The sequence below is a fragment of the Gossypium hirsutum genome, chromosome A03 (genome assembly GCF_007990345.1).
Source record: "Gossypium hirsutum isolate 1008001.06 chromosome A03, Gossypium_hirsutum_v2.1, whole genome shotgun sequence".
In the NCBI taxonomy this organism is placed as follows: domain Eukaryota; kingdom Viridiplantae; phylum Streptophyta; class Magnoliopsida; order Malvales; family Malvaceae; genus Gossypium; species Gossypium hirsutum.
The window spans coordinates 900177-914564 of record NC_053426.1 but is presented as its reverse complement, the minus strand read 5'-3'; the positions used below and the strand labels follow the sequence as shown (position 1 = coordinate 914564).

The 14388-nt window shown below is 32.0% G+C and overlaps 4 protein-coding genes across 4 annotated transcripts; 2 read left to right on the top strand and 2 right to left on the bottom strand.

Moving 5' to 3' along the window:
- Positions 1-3922: 3922 nt before the first annotated feature.
- Positions 3923-4757, top strand: LOC107933694 (putative invertase inhibitor). Its single transcript, XM_016865972.2, has one exon. It carries the CDS (start codon positions 4093-4095, stop codon positions 4627-4629), a length of 537 nt encoding a protein of 178 aa, XP_016721461.2. The 5' UTR covers positions 3923-4092; the 3' UTR covers positions 4630-4757.
- Positions 4758-5443: 686 nt separating this feature from the next.
- On the bottom strand, positions 5444-7716 carry LOC121223377 (nuclear intron maturase 2, mitochondrial). Its single transcript, XM_041104705.1, has one exon. The coding sequence runs from the start codon at positions 7714-7716 to the stop codon at positions 5539-5541; it is 2178 nt and encodes a 725-aa protein (XP_040960639.1). The 3' UTR covers positions 5444-5538.
- A 1468-nt stretch (positions 7717-9184) lies between these two features.
- On the top strand, positions 9185-10425 carry LOC121223375 (transcription factor MAMYB). Its single transcript, XM_041104692.1, has one exon. The coding sequence runs from the start codon at positions 9297-9299 to the stop codon at positions 10221-10223; it is 927 nt and encodes a 308-aa protein (XP_040960626.1). The 5' UTR covers positions 9185-9296; the 3' UTR covers positions 10224-10425.
- An 825-nt stretch (positions 10426-11250) lies between these two features.
- LOC121223376 (vacuolar protein sorting-associated protein 55 homolog) lies at positions 11251-14185 on the bottom strand. The gene is made up of 5 exons (XM_041104698.1): positions 14034-14185; positions 13458-13588; positions 12876-12915; positions 11709-11793; positions 11251-11622 (listed from the first exon to the last, which is right to left on the bottom strand). The coding sequence occupies exons 2-5, from the start codon at positions 13554-13556 to the stop codon at positions 11430-11432; spliced, it is 417 nt and encodes a 138-aa protein (XP_040960632.1). The 5' UTR covers positions 13557-13588; positions 14034-14185; the 3' UTR covers positions 11251-11429.
- Positions 14186-14388: the final 203 nt, after the last annotated feature.

Here is a 14388-nt window from a genome sequence, read left to right as displayed (position 1 = left end):
TTTTTATATAACAAACGTTTAAGAGAATTTTGCATATTGAAAATCCCAAAATCATTTAGATCCTTTCAAAATTACGTATAACATTACAAATTGTATCAAGATTCATGTATAAATTTTTTTAAACATGGATCTCATTACAAGTTCATATCATATCTGCTCTTTTTTATACAATGACTAGAATTACCTATAGCCCCTCTCCAACCCTTAAGTAGGAAGATAATGAGCTTCAACGCAATCAAACCCATATCCTCTTACACTAACAACAATACCAATCAAGCTAAGACTCAATCAACAAATTCATATGTGATTTTAATATTTATCCCTAGTGATAGCGTAAGCTAATTGTGAAATACATAAATATTAGGTTTTATATTTAAGAAGAAAAAGTTAAAGATGTCTACCAAAACAATAATCATTTTGTTTGCTACTTGTGAAGAACAATGGAACAGGATGCAATGTTGGGTAGCTAACCAAATTGCACAATCTTGTATGGGAATTAGGACAATTTGCACATGAAAGAGGATTATAAGTTCTTTAAGAAATCAAAGCAATGTCTCCATCTTCTTTGCTGGGATTGTTTAGCCTTTTACTTCTCTTCAACCATCACTTTCTCATAACCTCCATTTAATTTAACATCTTCCTAGACCTAATCGATTTGAGCAGACCTCAATTAATGAGAGAAGTTTAAGTTTGATTCAAAACTCAATTCGAACTTTGATCAAAGGTTATTGTAAAAGTTTGTCTTGAGAGTTAACTGGGTATCAACTCCATTAATAAAAGACTTAAAATCTTTAAATATAAGTACTGGGTACAAAAAGTTTTTTATTCCACAAGTGGAATTGAGATTTTATCATGTGTTTTATTTATTTATTTTTTTAAAATACAACTTAAGGACACATGTAATCTATAATTATCCTTTTTTAAATGTAACAAATATTTTTATAAATATATTTTTATCAGAGATGAATATAAGGGGCAGGCAGGGTATTGGCTCCACCCATAAAATGAAAAATTACTTTTTAATCCATTAAAAATGATGAAATCATGAGTTAATACATGATAAAATTATACATTTATTTTTAAAAATTTATAATTATTTTATATAAAATTTTTAAATAAAACAATTCACACCACAACTAAAATAAATCAGGTTTATAGAAAAAACCTATTTCCCTCTTCTTTTTTTTTTAAACACTACTATTTTGTTTTAAAATTTTACCATTGATTTATATATATTTAGTCAAATTTTGCTGTTGGTCCTTATACTCCGTGTAAGTTATGAATTTAATTCTTATACTTTAATTTAATTAATCTTAATTTATGTACTTTTCAAATTTTAAAATTCCAGTCTTAATCCAAACGGTAGTAGCTAAATTTGTTTAGTTAAATTCTTCTGATAGTCTTGTACTATGCATAAGATTGTAAATTTAGTTTATGTTCTCCAATTAGATTATTCTTACTCTCTATGCTTTTTGAATCTTGAAAATTCGATATTAATGCAAACAACAATGTTAAATCTATCAATTGGTTTCGAAAGTAATATATGAAAATAATAAACTGACATAACATTACACATATGATAATATATTTGTTGCATTAAATTTTAGAAATAACAAAATTTAATAAATTTAAATAGCTACTATTCGACCAAAACTAAAATTTAAAAAGTACATAAATTAAATCCGTACAATTAAAAAACATTTAAAAGCAAATTCTCATAAATTATTAATTAATATATAAAAGAATAGTTGTGCCTTTTAATTTATCTCAAAATATGCTGAAAAAAAACCTCTTTAAAAAACTATTTTTTAAAATACTACTATATTTCAATAACCCATTATTTATTTAAATTATGTTATAACTCACACATTAATTATGAATGTTGATAACTCCTATAATATTTAAAGTATTTATTATATCAATGCAAAGATGATAACCTTAAAAAAAGAGTAACCTCTAATTTATTGTTGGTTAATTTTCCCATAATTATTTTTAATTTTTCGAGTTAATGATAAAAATCATTACGAGTTGTTACGTATACATTCGTCGTCTAAAGTATACACAACTACTTTTTTTTGTTTTCAAATATATATATTTTACAACGGTTTAATTTGTTTGTCTAAATATATTTTAGTTATCATAAAATCGATTGAAAAAATAAATTCGCAACAATGTAAATTTATATTCTAAACCTTTTACACAAACAATATTTAATTATTATCGAATATTATTTTGTGACGACATTTATTACATTACACAAAGATTAAATGTCATTGATAAAAAAAATTATTTTATTTTATGGTTGTCAAATAATTTACGAAACAACAATAATATAAAAGTTAGTTTTTTTAAGTAAATTTTTATTATAATATTTTTTATTTACTTTTTTTTATATGAGTGTAGTATCACGATTATTAATTTTTGTTTTTTTTATACAATGCCTAAGAAGATAAGAGAATAATGCGCTTCAACGCACTTAAACTCACGTCCTCTAATACTGATGACAAAATCGATATCAACTGAGCTAAAACTCAATTGAATTATATATTTTGTTGATTAATTTGATAAATGAATGCCATCATTTATTTTGTGTGCTTTCGAGATGCCACAAATAATGGCACAAACGAAGCTTGTAATTCACCTAAGAAATGAACATAGAAGTTCTCTTTTACCTTTCTATTTTTTTTCTTGAATATATATATATATATTTTAGTTAGTTTGTTTTATTTAATTATTTTATAATTTATAGTTTTTTAAAAAATATTATTCATTTAAATTATATATCTATATTTATTTAAGTATTTTTATATGCTTATATCTAAACTTTACAATTAGGTCCACATTGACACCTGAATTTTTTTTTGTCCACTTTAGTCATTGAACTTGAATTTTGTCAATATTTGATGAAGTAATTAGTGTTACTAGAATACGATCGGATCGAATGGATCGAGAATTGATTGATATAACCGTTCGAACAAAAGCGTTGAATCGATTAACTTGGAAATTACTTGAAATAGGTAAAAATAAAAAAAGTGGGACAAAAATTGATAATTGAAAAGGGTGAACCAGTTTATTTTATTTTATTTTTATATTTTTATAAAGTTTAATTATTTATTTAGTTATTGTTGATTCGAAAGTTGAACCAATTGAACTAATTGAATTAAGAATTGATGGTTTAACCTGTTCAATCGCCATCTAATTATTAAAATACTGAATGTGAAACTCTAAAATTGTACCACATCCTCAATTGAAAATTTATACAAATGGCAAAGTAGACAAAAAGTTGTCAAGCTTAGGGACCAAAAATCATATTATCCCTTTTATATAAAATCATGAAAAAAAAATACATGCTTATGATAGAATTTTAAGACACCGAATATTCACGATTCCAACTTTATTATTTCAACCGAAGTAGTATTTTATTTTTATATCAGTTCTTAATAAATATATTGCACAATTATTTTCACCCACTTTCCGAGTATGCCTATATACATGTATATGTAAACGAGAGATCCAATATCTCTATCATATCAATCGTATAAAAAATTACAAAAGGTGTAAAATAATACAATTGAATTGGTAAAATATTAATGTATAAAAATTACAAAAATGTGTAAAATCATTTTAGTTTTATACTAATGTAAATGAATCAGTACCCGTAAATATAACTGGATATCACATGATATGATATTAATTAAAGTATTTAATGATAAAATTAAAAAGAAAATTTTTCATTTAAAGTATTTACTTATACGAAATCCCAAAAAATAATAATGCATTAATTATAATTCTTTTACTATATATATTTTTAACAATTATATTATTCATATTACTGAAAATGGAGACCAACCTTAAATACAGATAGATTGCTTGCCAAATTAGCCTTAAAATATGAAATTGCTCATAGCCATTCTTTTAACTGACCAATCTTTAAAAAAACAATGCAAGAATCCCAACAGAAAGCTACAATATGATACGTTACTTGTATCCCTTACTATATGAAAATTTCCATTCATATAAATTCTCAACATCACCACATCCATTTTCATTTCAACACACACATACACACATACATATATATAAACACCAAATATGAAGAAATCCCACCTTTTTTCTCTTGTTTTCTTCTACCTTCTGCTTGTTTCAGTGAGCTGTGATGTTATCCATGATTCTTGTGACAAAGCTGCAAAGGGTGATCCCAATATCAAGTTTGACTTTTGTGTATCAAGTTTTGAAGGGAACCCCAAAGCTAAAACGGCTACCGGGGTTGCAGATTTGGTTAAAGTAGCCATAGAAACAGCCATGGCTAATGCGACGAGCACTGGTTTGATAATATCTAAGCTTTTGGATAACAAAACCCTTGATACATATGCAAGGAATTGCTTAGAAGATTGCTCTGAGCTTTATTCAGGTGCAGGGTCTAGTATACAAAGTGGTGGGAAAGCTTTTGAAGGTAAAGATTATGGAACAGCTAATGCAGAAATAAGTTCAGCCATGGATGCACCGGATACTTGTGAAGAGCAGTTTAAAGAGAAGAAAGGGTATGTGTCACCATTGACAAAGGAAAACAACAATTTCTTTCAGCTACTTGCAATCGTACTTTCATTCATGAATCTGGTACCAAAATGATGAACAATATACTAACATGATCCTCATATACTGAATGTCATATCAATAATTAAGCACAACTTGCCATCTTTGTTCTTGTATTTCCCTTTTGGGTATTTTCTTTTAATGAAAGAAAAAGGGTTTATAAATTGTTTTTCTTCTTCTTTCTTGAGTTTCTTAACTCTTAAGTTGAAGATGCTTTTTAGGTGAATCTACTTAAGAGGTCCCTCTGTTATTAGGACTTGATCAAATTAGAAAAAGGCCAAGGGCAAGGGCAAAGCCAGAAAATTGCCCGGGGGGGGGGGTTGCAATTTTACCATTATACTAACTTGAAATTCATAAACTTCAAATGGACTAAAAGGCATATTTACCATTTTTTGGGAGGGCTACGCCCTTGAATAAGGCCAAATCGGAACAGAGTTAACATTTTTAAAGTTTTTATGGTTTTGTTGAACAGCAATTGAAAAAAATAAATAAATTTCAAGATATTTTTTATATAGTAAATGTTAAGTCTGCTACAATTTGAACTTATTTTATTTTTTTTAATAGTACAAGGACTAAATTGATCCATTTAATAATAGACTAATTTGATCTAGTTCTTATAATATAGGGACTTTCTAAGTACTTTAACCATGCTTTTTATAACTAGATTGATAACTCTATGTTGCTATGATACTCACACTTGAATTCGAGTAATGGATATGTTCAAAAGACACCAATAGCTGGATGCATGCAACTTGCATGTATTGTGTTACCAACAAAGAAAAGTGATCATATTCAAATCATATGCATCTTTGGAGAAGATAAACTTGTCAAAAGATCCACCATTTCAATATATTTGATAAGCATGTGTATATATGAATAAAACCAATACATATTCCACTAACAAAGGAACTCAAAAAAGTATTTTTAATCACTGGTTATAAAATCTTACATTTGTGAAGCATGAAGCCTTTCTTCGGATTCCTCTTGTTCCTTGTTCTTCGGATCATCGTTCTCACGATATGAGCTCGACAACAAACCAGCACTTTTTACTAGGGAAAGTTGATCCATCACAATTGCATTTCTTTTGTAATTCCATACTAGCATCGATATGTAGTCCTGCGGTGAAACAAGTCCCTGCTCTTGAATGCAACCTTTTTGCTCTTCCAGAGTTTTTGGATCGTCGAGCCTTATATATTCAATTAATGCCTTCTCATGATCAGGCCTCCAATTGCTAGGGAAAGGCGTATAATCAGTCTCGGGAATCAGAGACATCCTTGTATACTGAAGGCCATCAATTGACTCAGCAAGACCCATTCTTAGTAGATTCTGGTACTCGGGTGACTGTCCTTTCCTCTCCTTCAAAGGACGACTCAGATTTCTTGCACCAATTTTATAAACCTTTGCTCGTGAACGAAGCTTGTACTTTGCAGCATAGAGCTTTGCTAGGGAACCCCTAATGATATAGGAACAAAAATTAACAACTTTTTTCCGGTTGTCGGCATATCTATACCACTCCACCATTGTTGACAAGAACTTGTTCATTTGAGCATTGGTGTGAGCTTGAGTTGCATGGAACATTCTAAAACATGGTTGTGGGTCTGGTTCCCTATCACCCTTAAGAAAGTTTAACTTCCTAAATTGCTTGATGCATTGTTTCAAGCTCGCCGTGACAGATAAAAGGGTCCCAACACCTTTCTCACTAATAATCTTACCACCGGTTGCCGTGTACCGAAGAGTTGGATATACCACTCTCCGACAAAGTACATGGTCGAGAAACATAATACCTTTGGTTATGTGTTCAATCGGGAGGCTCTCATTATCAAGCTTGATCATATATTTCTGATCACAAAACTCGATTAACTGTTTTCTCAGCGTTGCTGCATCTGCTCTTGGTCCACGGATACCAATCAAAATATGACCTCCATACCGTACATAATCCATCTTCCGTGTCTTATCCGGTCCACTTGTTGGTACAAATTCTGGCCAAGATGTATTCCCTTGTTCTGCTTCTCCTTCAGGGCTATTCCATATAACATCACTCTTTGATGGACGATAAAAATCCTTAATCTTACCTTCCATCCACCGGTCCAATTCATCAAGACATATATTAGCCAATAGTGGACTAAGAATTCCACAATGCCCCCATGAAGGAAGTTTCTCAGCCTCCTCGGGTGCAAAACCAAAAAATGTCTCCAACCAATAAGGATCGGGTTTCGGTTCATCCTCAGCCAACACTTTCTTCTTCTGATACTTCCTCTTTGTCTTTTTCTTCTTTTCCATCCCATCAATGGGACTCGTTATTACCGGTGTAACTAATGCAAGCTTGATTAAATCAATAACCTTCTTATCCCTCACATCCCTCATCAAAGCACTTATCACCAACCCCACTTTCAATCCATCTAAAATTGGACTTAAATCGCCTTTTATATACCATAAATAACCGGCAAAATTTCTCCTAATCACCCTCAATACTGTATGAGCATTCCTCCCAGGCCTAAACGCAAATGACTTCTGTGAGAAGCGGGCCTCATATATTGGCTCTAAAATCATTAGCAAAACCTCCTGCACTAACTTATCTTGAAACGGAGCAGGTTGCGTAGTCGTTAAAATCGCCTTAATCTTCCTCTTCGATAAAGATTCGTAATCCGTCTTATCTTTAGGTGATTTTATAAAGAACTCTAACCTAGCACCCCACTTAAACCTATTATCAAGAACAGCATTTCTCAAAGCTAACAAATCTTCCAACGCGGACCTAGTGATTGAACTACGAGGCACATACGATCCTATTTCATCAGCACAAACTTTCTGATAAGCCAACACCCATAATTCGAATCTACGAAGGTACGAGATCAAATTGGAAACCAACCTATCAGGTTCTCTAAAATTCTCAACCCACATTTGAGAACAAACCGATACACCATCTTCTTTCATTAGGTTCATAGGGTCATCGGGATCCGGCACACGCCGGTGCAACGGAGTAAACGAAAACAATCGAAACAAAGCAAACCCATTTGTTCCACGGGCAAAGGGATTCAATTGGGAGTAAAGTTGGGTGGCTTGGGTAGGGATAATACTGGGACTTTTTAGAACTTGAAAGGTGAAAACTGTGATTCTTCGATGCATTTGGGGATTATGAACTAAACTACTACAAATTCATGCCATTTCTTGGATTTAATAACTAAATAACTATTAACCCTAAATTTGAAGGTACAAATCGAAATGAAAAATGAAACGGATACTACAAAAAGAAAAATCCTTACTTGAAATAATTGAAGAACCCTAAAACAAAACCCATCCTTTTTTTCCTCTCCTGGCAGCTAAAGGCGCTTTGAAATTGAGTAAACCCTTGCTAAACCCTGGCTGGCTTTTCTTTGGATATTTCCTTACCGATAGTGCCCCTTGCTTTTTTCTGTAATTACATTTGTCTACCCCTTGGGCCTTGCTTGGATAAATGGTTAAATTCTATAAAAGGTCCTTGTATTTGTGTATCTTTCAGATTCAATCTTTTTACTATTCCAAACGTATATTTTCAATTTTACAACCCAACTTTTTTGGGTTAATTTGATATGATTTGTTTTCAACGTGTAATGATATGACACATGCATCTTGATTTATTTATAATTAAATAAATTTATTTTAATTTGATATAATTTAATCTATTTATTTTATAATATTATCAATATGTATAAATCAATATTACTATTAAATATAACATAAAATTTTTATTATTATTTAGTCACAATTCCGTAAAAATTTAATCAATTATATTCAACTAATAATAAATGTACAGATTACTATTTTAAAAGTAACAATTAAAGATATTATCGATTTAGATATATTAATTAATAATATTATAAAAATAAAACACTCAAATTAGGTCAAACCAAAGCATATTAAAATCAATCTTATTTATGAAGCATCTTCAATGGATCACCTTGGCACGACTGCTATATTAATTAATATTAATATTTTTTCTCTAATTTAAGATATTTTTATTAAGGGTTAAATTACATTTTACTTCATTTATTAAAAAATGACTAAATTAATCTCTGCATGTTAGATTAAAGAGCAAACTGGTTGTTCATATTAAAAATTTCATCAAATTCTAATGTTAAAAAATTGGCGTAACTGACAAAATATCTAAACAATTACACTCAATGTACCATATATACATTATACTAATGCACAAAGACTAGTTTTTGATAATAAAAATTAGCGCAATTTTTAAAAAAATGATCAGTTTATTTATTAATTTGATGTACAGAGACCAATTTACTCATGTTTGTACTAGGGAAAGTAAAATATAATCTAACTTAGAGAAAGTATGAGTGAGCTGGTAGAGAGATCTAACCTTGAAATATAAAATTCACTTTTGACCCTTTACAATTTGAAACGTATTTTAATTTTCAAAAAATATATAATTTAATTTTGATCTCTAAATTTTTTTTGGTTTCGACTCTGATGTTACTTTTAGTAATATTTTTAACTGATTTTATATAATTTGCTCAAAAATCAATTAATTTTTTTGTCTTGATCAATGTATGGATCGAATTTTGATTTATTTACTAAATAATCTAGTTCGGTTCGGGTAAAATTGTTAAAAAAAAAAAGAAAAGAAAAGGATATAAATAGAGAAAGTCAATAAACATTACCTTTCTTCCATTAAACCATCGTCATCCCTTTATTTTCTCTGTGAAAAAATCATGGAGTTTTTGGACGAAGACGCTAGACCCAGATTCCTCTTCCAATCAAAGCCTCAATCTTCTTCTTCCTCCGAGCGACCCTCCCCACAAAAACCCTCAAAACCATTCCTTTTCATTTCCCTTTCAATCTCTTCCATTATCCTCTCCCTTGCCCTCTTCTCCATTGAATCCGAACCCTTCAAATCTCTCCTCTTTTGGCTCTCTTTCTCCCTTTTCCTCGGCCCATTCGCCCCTCCTTCCCTCACCGGCGGTGACATCCGTGTCGGCGTTGGCCCCACCATCCCTGATCCCATCGAACAAGACCCACAACCCGAGACTGAATCTAAGAAAAAATCATCTCAAAAACGTTCAAAGCCTGATAAAATCGATGAACCAATTGGAAATCCTGGGGAGTTAGCTGGAAACGGAAATGGGTTTTCAGATTCAAAGGTGAAAAGCAAAGAGTCGAAGAAAAAAGAAGATCTGGGGAGCAATTTCGATGGAGAAGGTAAGGAATGGAGTGAAACTGAAATTGAGATTTTGAAGAAACAAATGGTGAAAAACCCAGTGGGGAAACCAGGTAGATGGGAAGCTATAGCTTCAGCATTTAAAGGGAAATATAAAACAGATAGTGTGATTAAAAAAGCAAAGGAGCTAGGTGAGAAAAAAATAGATGATAGTGATTCATATGCTCAGTTTTTGAAGAATAGGAAACCAGTTGATACGAGGATCAATGATGAAAATGAAGCAGTGATAAAGGCTAATTGGAATTCAGGGGAAGATGTTGCTTTACTCAATGCTTTGAAAACTTTTCCTAAAGATGTAACAATGAGATGGGAAAAGATTTCTGCTGCTGTACCTGGGAAATCAAAAGCTGCTTGTATGAAAAGAGTTGCTGAACTGAAAAAGGATTTTAGGAGCTCTAAAGCTAGTAATGGTGGGAATTAAAATAGGGTTTTGGAGCTTTTTTTTTGAAGAATTTTTGGAGGTAAATTGAATGTTTCTGCTAATTATTTCATGTTATTGAGAGAATTTATATTTCACTTGCATGTATTTTATATGGGATTTTAATTTCATTGGTGAATGTGTTATAAGGCTTTAAGCTTTTCACTATTATATGAAAATTAATTTATGGCATTAGCTTTTGGTATTTGGAAATGTGTCAATTTGATTTCTGTCTTCAGTTCTATTGGCATTGTGTTATGATTATAGAGATAAAAGCTCTCGTCCTTACATGAAAGAATAAATTGATCTTTCAATTTCTGATTATTTTTGTTACTATGAATTTAAAAAAAAAATAATTTACTGATTAAAGATGTAATGATTAATTTGCTCATTTTTTAGAAAAAGATAAAATATAATCTAATTTCTAATATAAGTACTTTCATGTTATTTTTACCAAATATAGATTATCATTTATATGCCATACAAGATCATTAATGAATTGCTGAGCTTTAGCTCAGTTTGCATTGTTTTCAATTCAACAATTAAAAAGATGTGTGTTCAAGTGTTTAAGCATGAACTATACCTTGATTTAAGGGTTTGAAGTATAACCCTCAAAAAGCTCGCAAATCCAACCATAGGTTTTCTCTCGGTTCATTGGCTACTTGAAATCCCCAACCCTAAAACTATCAAAGCCCAACGACACCCCAAAACAGTTATGGGAATATCACGGTGTTCAAGTTCGAGCAGATAAGATAACCGTAGTCAGATTCTTCCTTTTGTCCGATGAGCTCGGTGACTTGAAACCTCAAACCTGAACACTACCAAAACCCAACGACACCCCAGAACAAGCGCTGGGAATGTCACAGGCTTCAAGTTCGGGCAGATAAGATAACCGTAGCCAGATTCTGCCCCACGTCCTGCGAGCTAGAGCTTTGTCCATATAAAGATTACTTTATAGAGATGATTGTAATTCTAGGAACTCAAACTAGGTTTTCTTAAAGACAACAAGCATATATATATAGAGGATCAATAATAAAGTGGGTTTCTCATTTTTTTTGGTGTAATAAATGTTCAAAGACAATAATGGCACACATTATACAAAGAACAAACATGAATGAAGCTTGTCAAAACGGAAAAGGTATAGCATCCTATGAACAAACTTTTACAGTGCTTTCAACATGATTTTTCAGAAGAAACTGTAATGATTTTTCAGAAGAAACTGTAATCATCATCATTGTTCATTCGAATATAAAACATTATGGCCAGTACAAAAACGAAAAACGATGAAAGTTCCATTGCCAATGCGCCCCAACTGATAACTCCGGCATGTTTTAAGATAGCTGGTATAGCAATGCTTCCTATTGCAGAAGCTCCGGCCAAGAACTTTGTTGCATTCACCCAACTGTTACATGTGTTCGTTGCAAATAACAATAGCGATAACAAGCTAACCGGAAAAGAGGATAAAAATCTTAGGGTAAAAGAAGTTACCTGTTGCCAGATTCAGATAAAAGGGAATAACCGTCAGAGCCAGCAAAGAACATCAATGGCATTGGAAGAAGAACATACATTATTACTGCAAAGCATTGCAGCATGTTAGCATATGCTTAAATGAAGTAATATGATCAACCACTTGAAGATTGACATGAAAATCCCTGCTTATACACACACCCTTGCACATAAATGGTCAAATTCAAGTTTTGGTCCCTTTATTATGCTCAAATTTCAGATTTAATCCATAGACTTTTTTCCGATGGAGTACAACTGCAATCATATCAATTGACAATGACAAAGATATTACATCCGAACCACTCACAAGCAAAATCAAACATGACAAAGCACAAACCGGACATAACCTACTCGAACCAGAATAAATCTGGAGCCAGAATAAATCTAGACAATGCCTACACATAATTTACACAAGGTGGTACTTGAACCCGGGCAAGGCTTGGGCCTCAGCTTTTGTCATCTATGCCAACTGCCAAGGCCTCATTGCCATGGACTTTAATTTGGCATAATTTGGTCCATTTACTTTTATAATGTCGTCAGTTAATCCGAAGAGCTAACAACGTTAACATTGCTGGTTAAAATACTTATTTGGATCTTTTCTTAAAAGCATCCCTTCTAGCTCATCATTCATATGAATTTTTTGACTGGAAGGAGTGCTTTTAAGAAAAATCCATGTCAACATTTTAACCAAAATAGTTAACAATATCAACTATTTGGAATAAATTAATAATAATATAAAAGTAGAGTCAAATTATTCTAAATTAAAGTATAGGGACTGAGTCCAGATTTCAGTAGAGGGACAAAAACCATAATTTGACCACATAAACATCATCTCTATCATGCATTTAAGCAATAAACCAATGAGCACTATGAAATTTTAACAAATTACAGGGTAAAGTCACACAACAAGAAAGAAATTAACCTGAAAGAACTGTGTGGATGATAGATTTCTACATGCATAATGCATGTTATACATTACTTCATAGATTGAAAAACAAGCATCAATCATGGGCAACCATGGAAAAAGTTACAAAGTCGAAATTTTAAAATCTTAAACTCGGAAAAAGAACAAAATTCATTTGAGCAAAACTAAATTTTCAATGACTAGTAACATAAAAGCATGATCATAAGCTTCACAAATTCACTTACCAGTCAACATCGGCCACCAATTATTGTACAAAGCACATGCCTAACACATTCATACACAAGGAATCAAATCAGAAGAAACATATATAAAACAATGCAAAAGGTAGTTAATAATTATTGAAGGGAGGTCGGACTCTCTCTTGAAAGAAGTCCTTGAACTGTCGTCCGCTTGGGAGCCTACGGACCCCTCAACGGAAGGTATTGTCCTCGTGTCGGGGTTTTGTCCCCAGCCTCTGCGGAGAGCTGCTGTACGGTTGGCGGAAGGGGGCGTCTTGGTTGACAGAGATACGACCTGCAAGCTCACGAGAAAGGAGTTTGTAATGGGAGTATGAATCCCCACAGGCACATTCTCCATAATAATTCACATGCTCAATACTAACACCTCTTCGGTGAGCTTGTAGGTCATATCTCCACTAACCGAGTCGCCTACTCTGTGAACCATACAGCGGCTCTCCATGGAGACTGGGGACAATACCTTTCGTTGAGGGGTCCGTAGGCTCCCAAGCGGACAACACTTCGAGGACTTCTCCCAAAAGAAAGTCCGACACCTCCCCTCAACAATAATCAACAGATAAAACTGCTAACCAAGATTTGCAATATGATTCCGCCCGAAACTAAAATCGCCAAAACCACAAGTTTTCCGGTCTGTAAGCAGTTGTGTAAATAACCCGGTAAATCGGCCATAATTGAACTCGTCTCACCTCCTATAGAATTACCTGAAAATGTATGTATTATCAGCAGAAAATTCAAAAGCTACCAGCAAATTTAGAACCTAAAAAGAATGCTGATTATGGCATTTCTCGGTATACCCATCAAAGTTTTTTACCCATGAAGTTGATTTCATATATCAGTGTAAGTCCTTTTTTCATTTCTTAATACTTAAGAGCTTAAAGAAGTTGATTTTCTCATCTTACGTTAATTTCTTTTGAAGCCACACCCTTTACAAGATTTAAAAAAAACACTCATTTGTTAAATTCCATTAAAACCCAAGAAAGGAAATATATATAAACATGAAACTTAAAATACCCAAAACCAGGAATCTACTATAAACCCCCCAAAAAGTTCACAATTTTCCAAAATTAGTTGGTTAATGTAAAGGAGCAATGAAGTATGCAAATATAATGAATTCAGGGGAAAAAGGAATTAGATTGAATACTTTACCGGGAGTATATGATGAAAATTTGAGGGAAATTAGGGTTTTGATTGAATTCGATTCTGCAGTGTACCCATTAGGAATATCTTAGCAGAGAAATTGGATGGTTTTTCTTTAAAGCACCTACAGCACAGAGTAAACTAGTTTTGTGTTAACTTGATCACAGTTGTATAAAAAAGGCTAAATATACAGATTAGTCCCTAACACAAATTTTGGTCCAATGTGCAATGTAATACATGAATTTTTTTGTACATAAAATTTTTATAAATCACTAACACCTAGCATTATTTTATATCGATATATTGCATATACAACAATTATATTAATCCAATATGAAAATAAATGTATGTATTCATTTCTTTA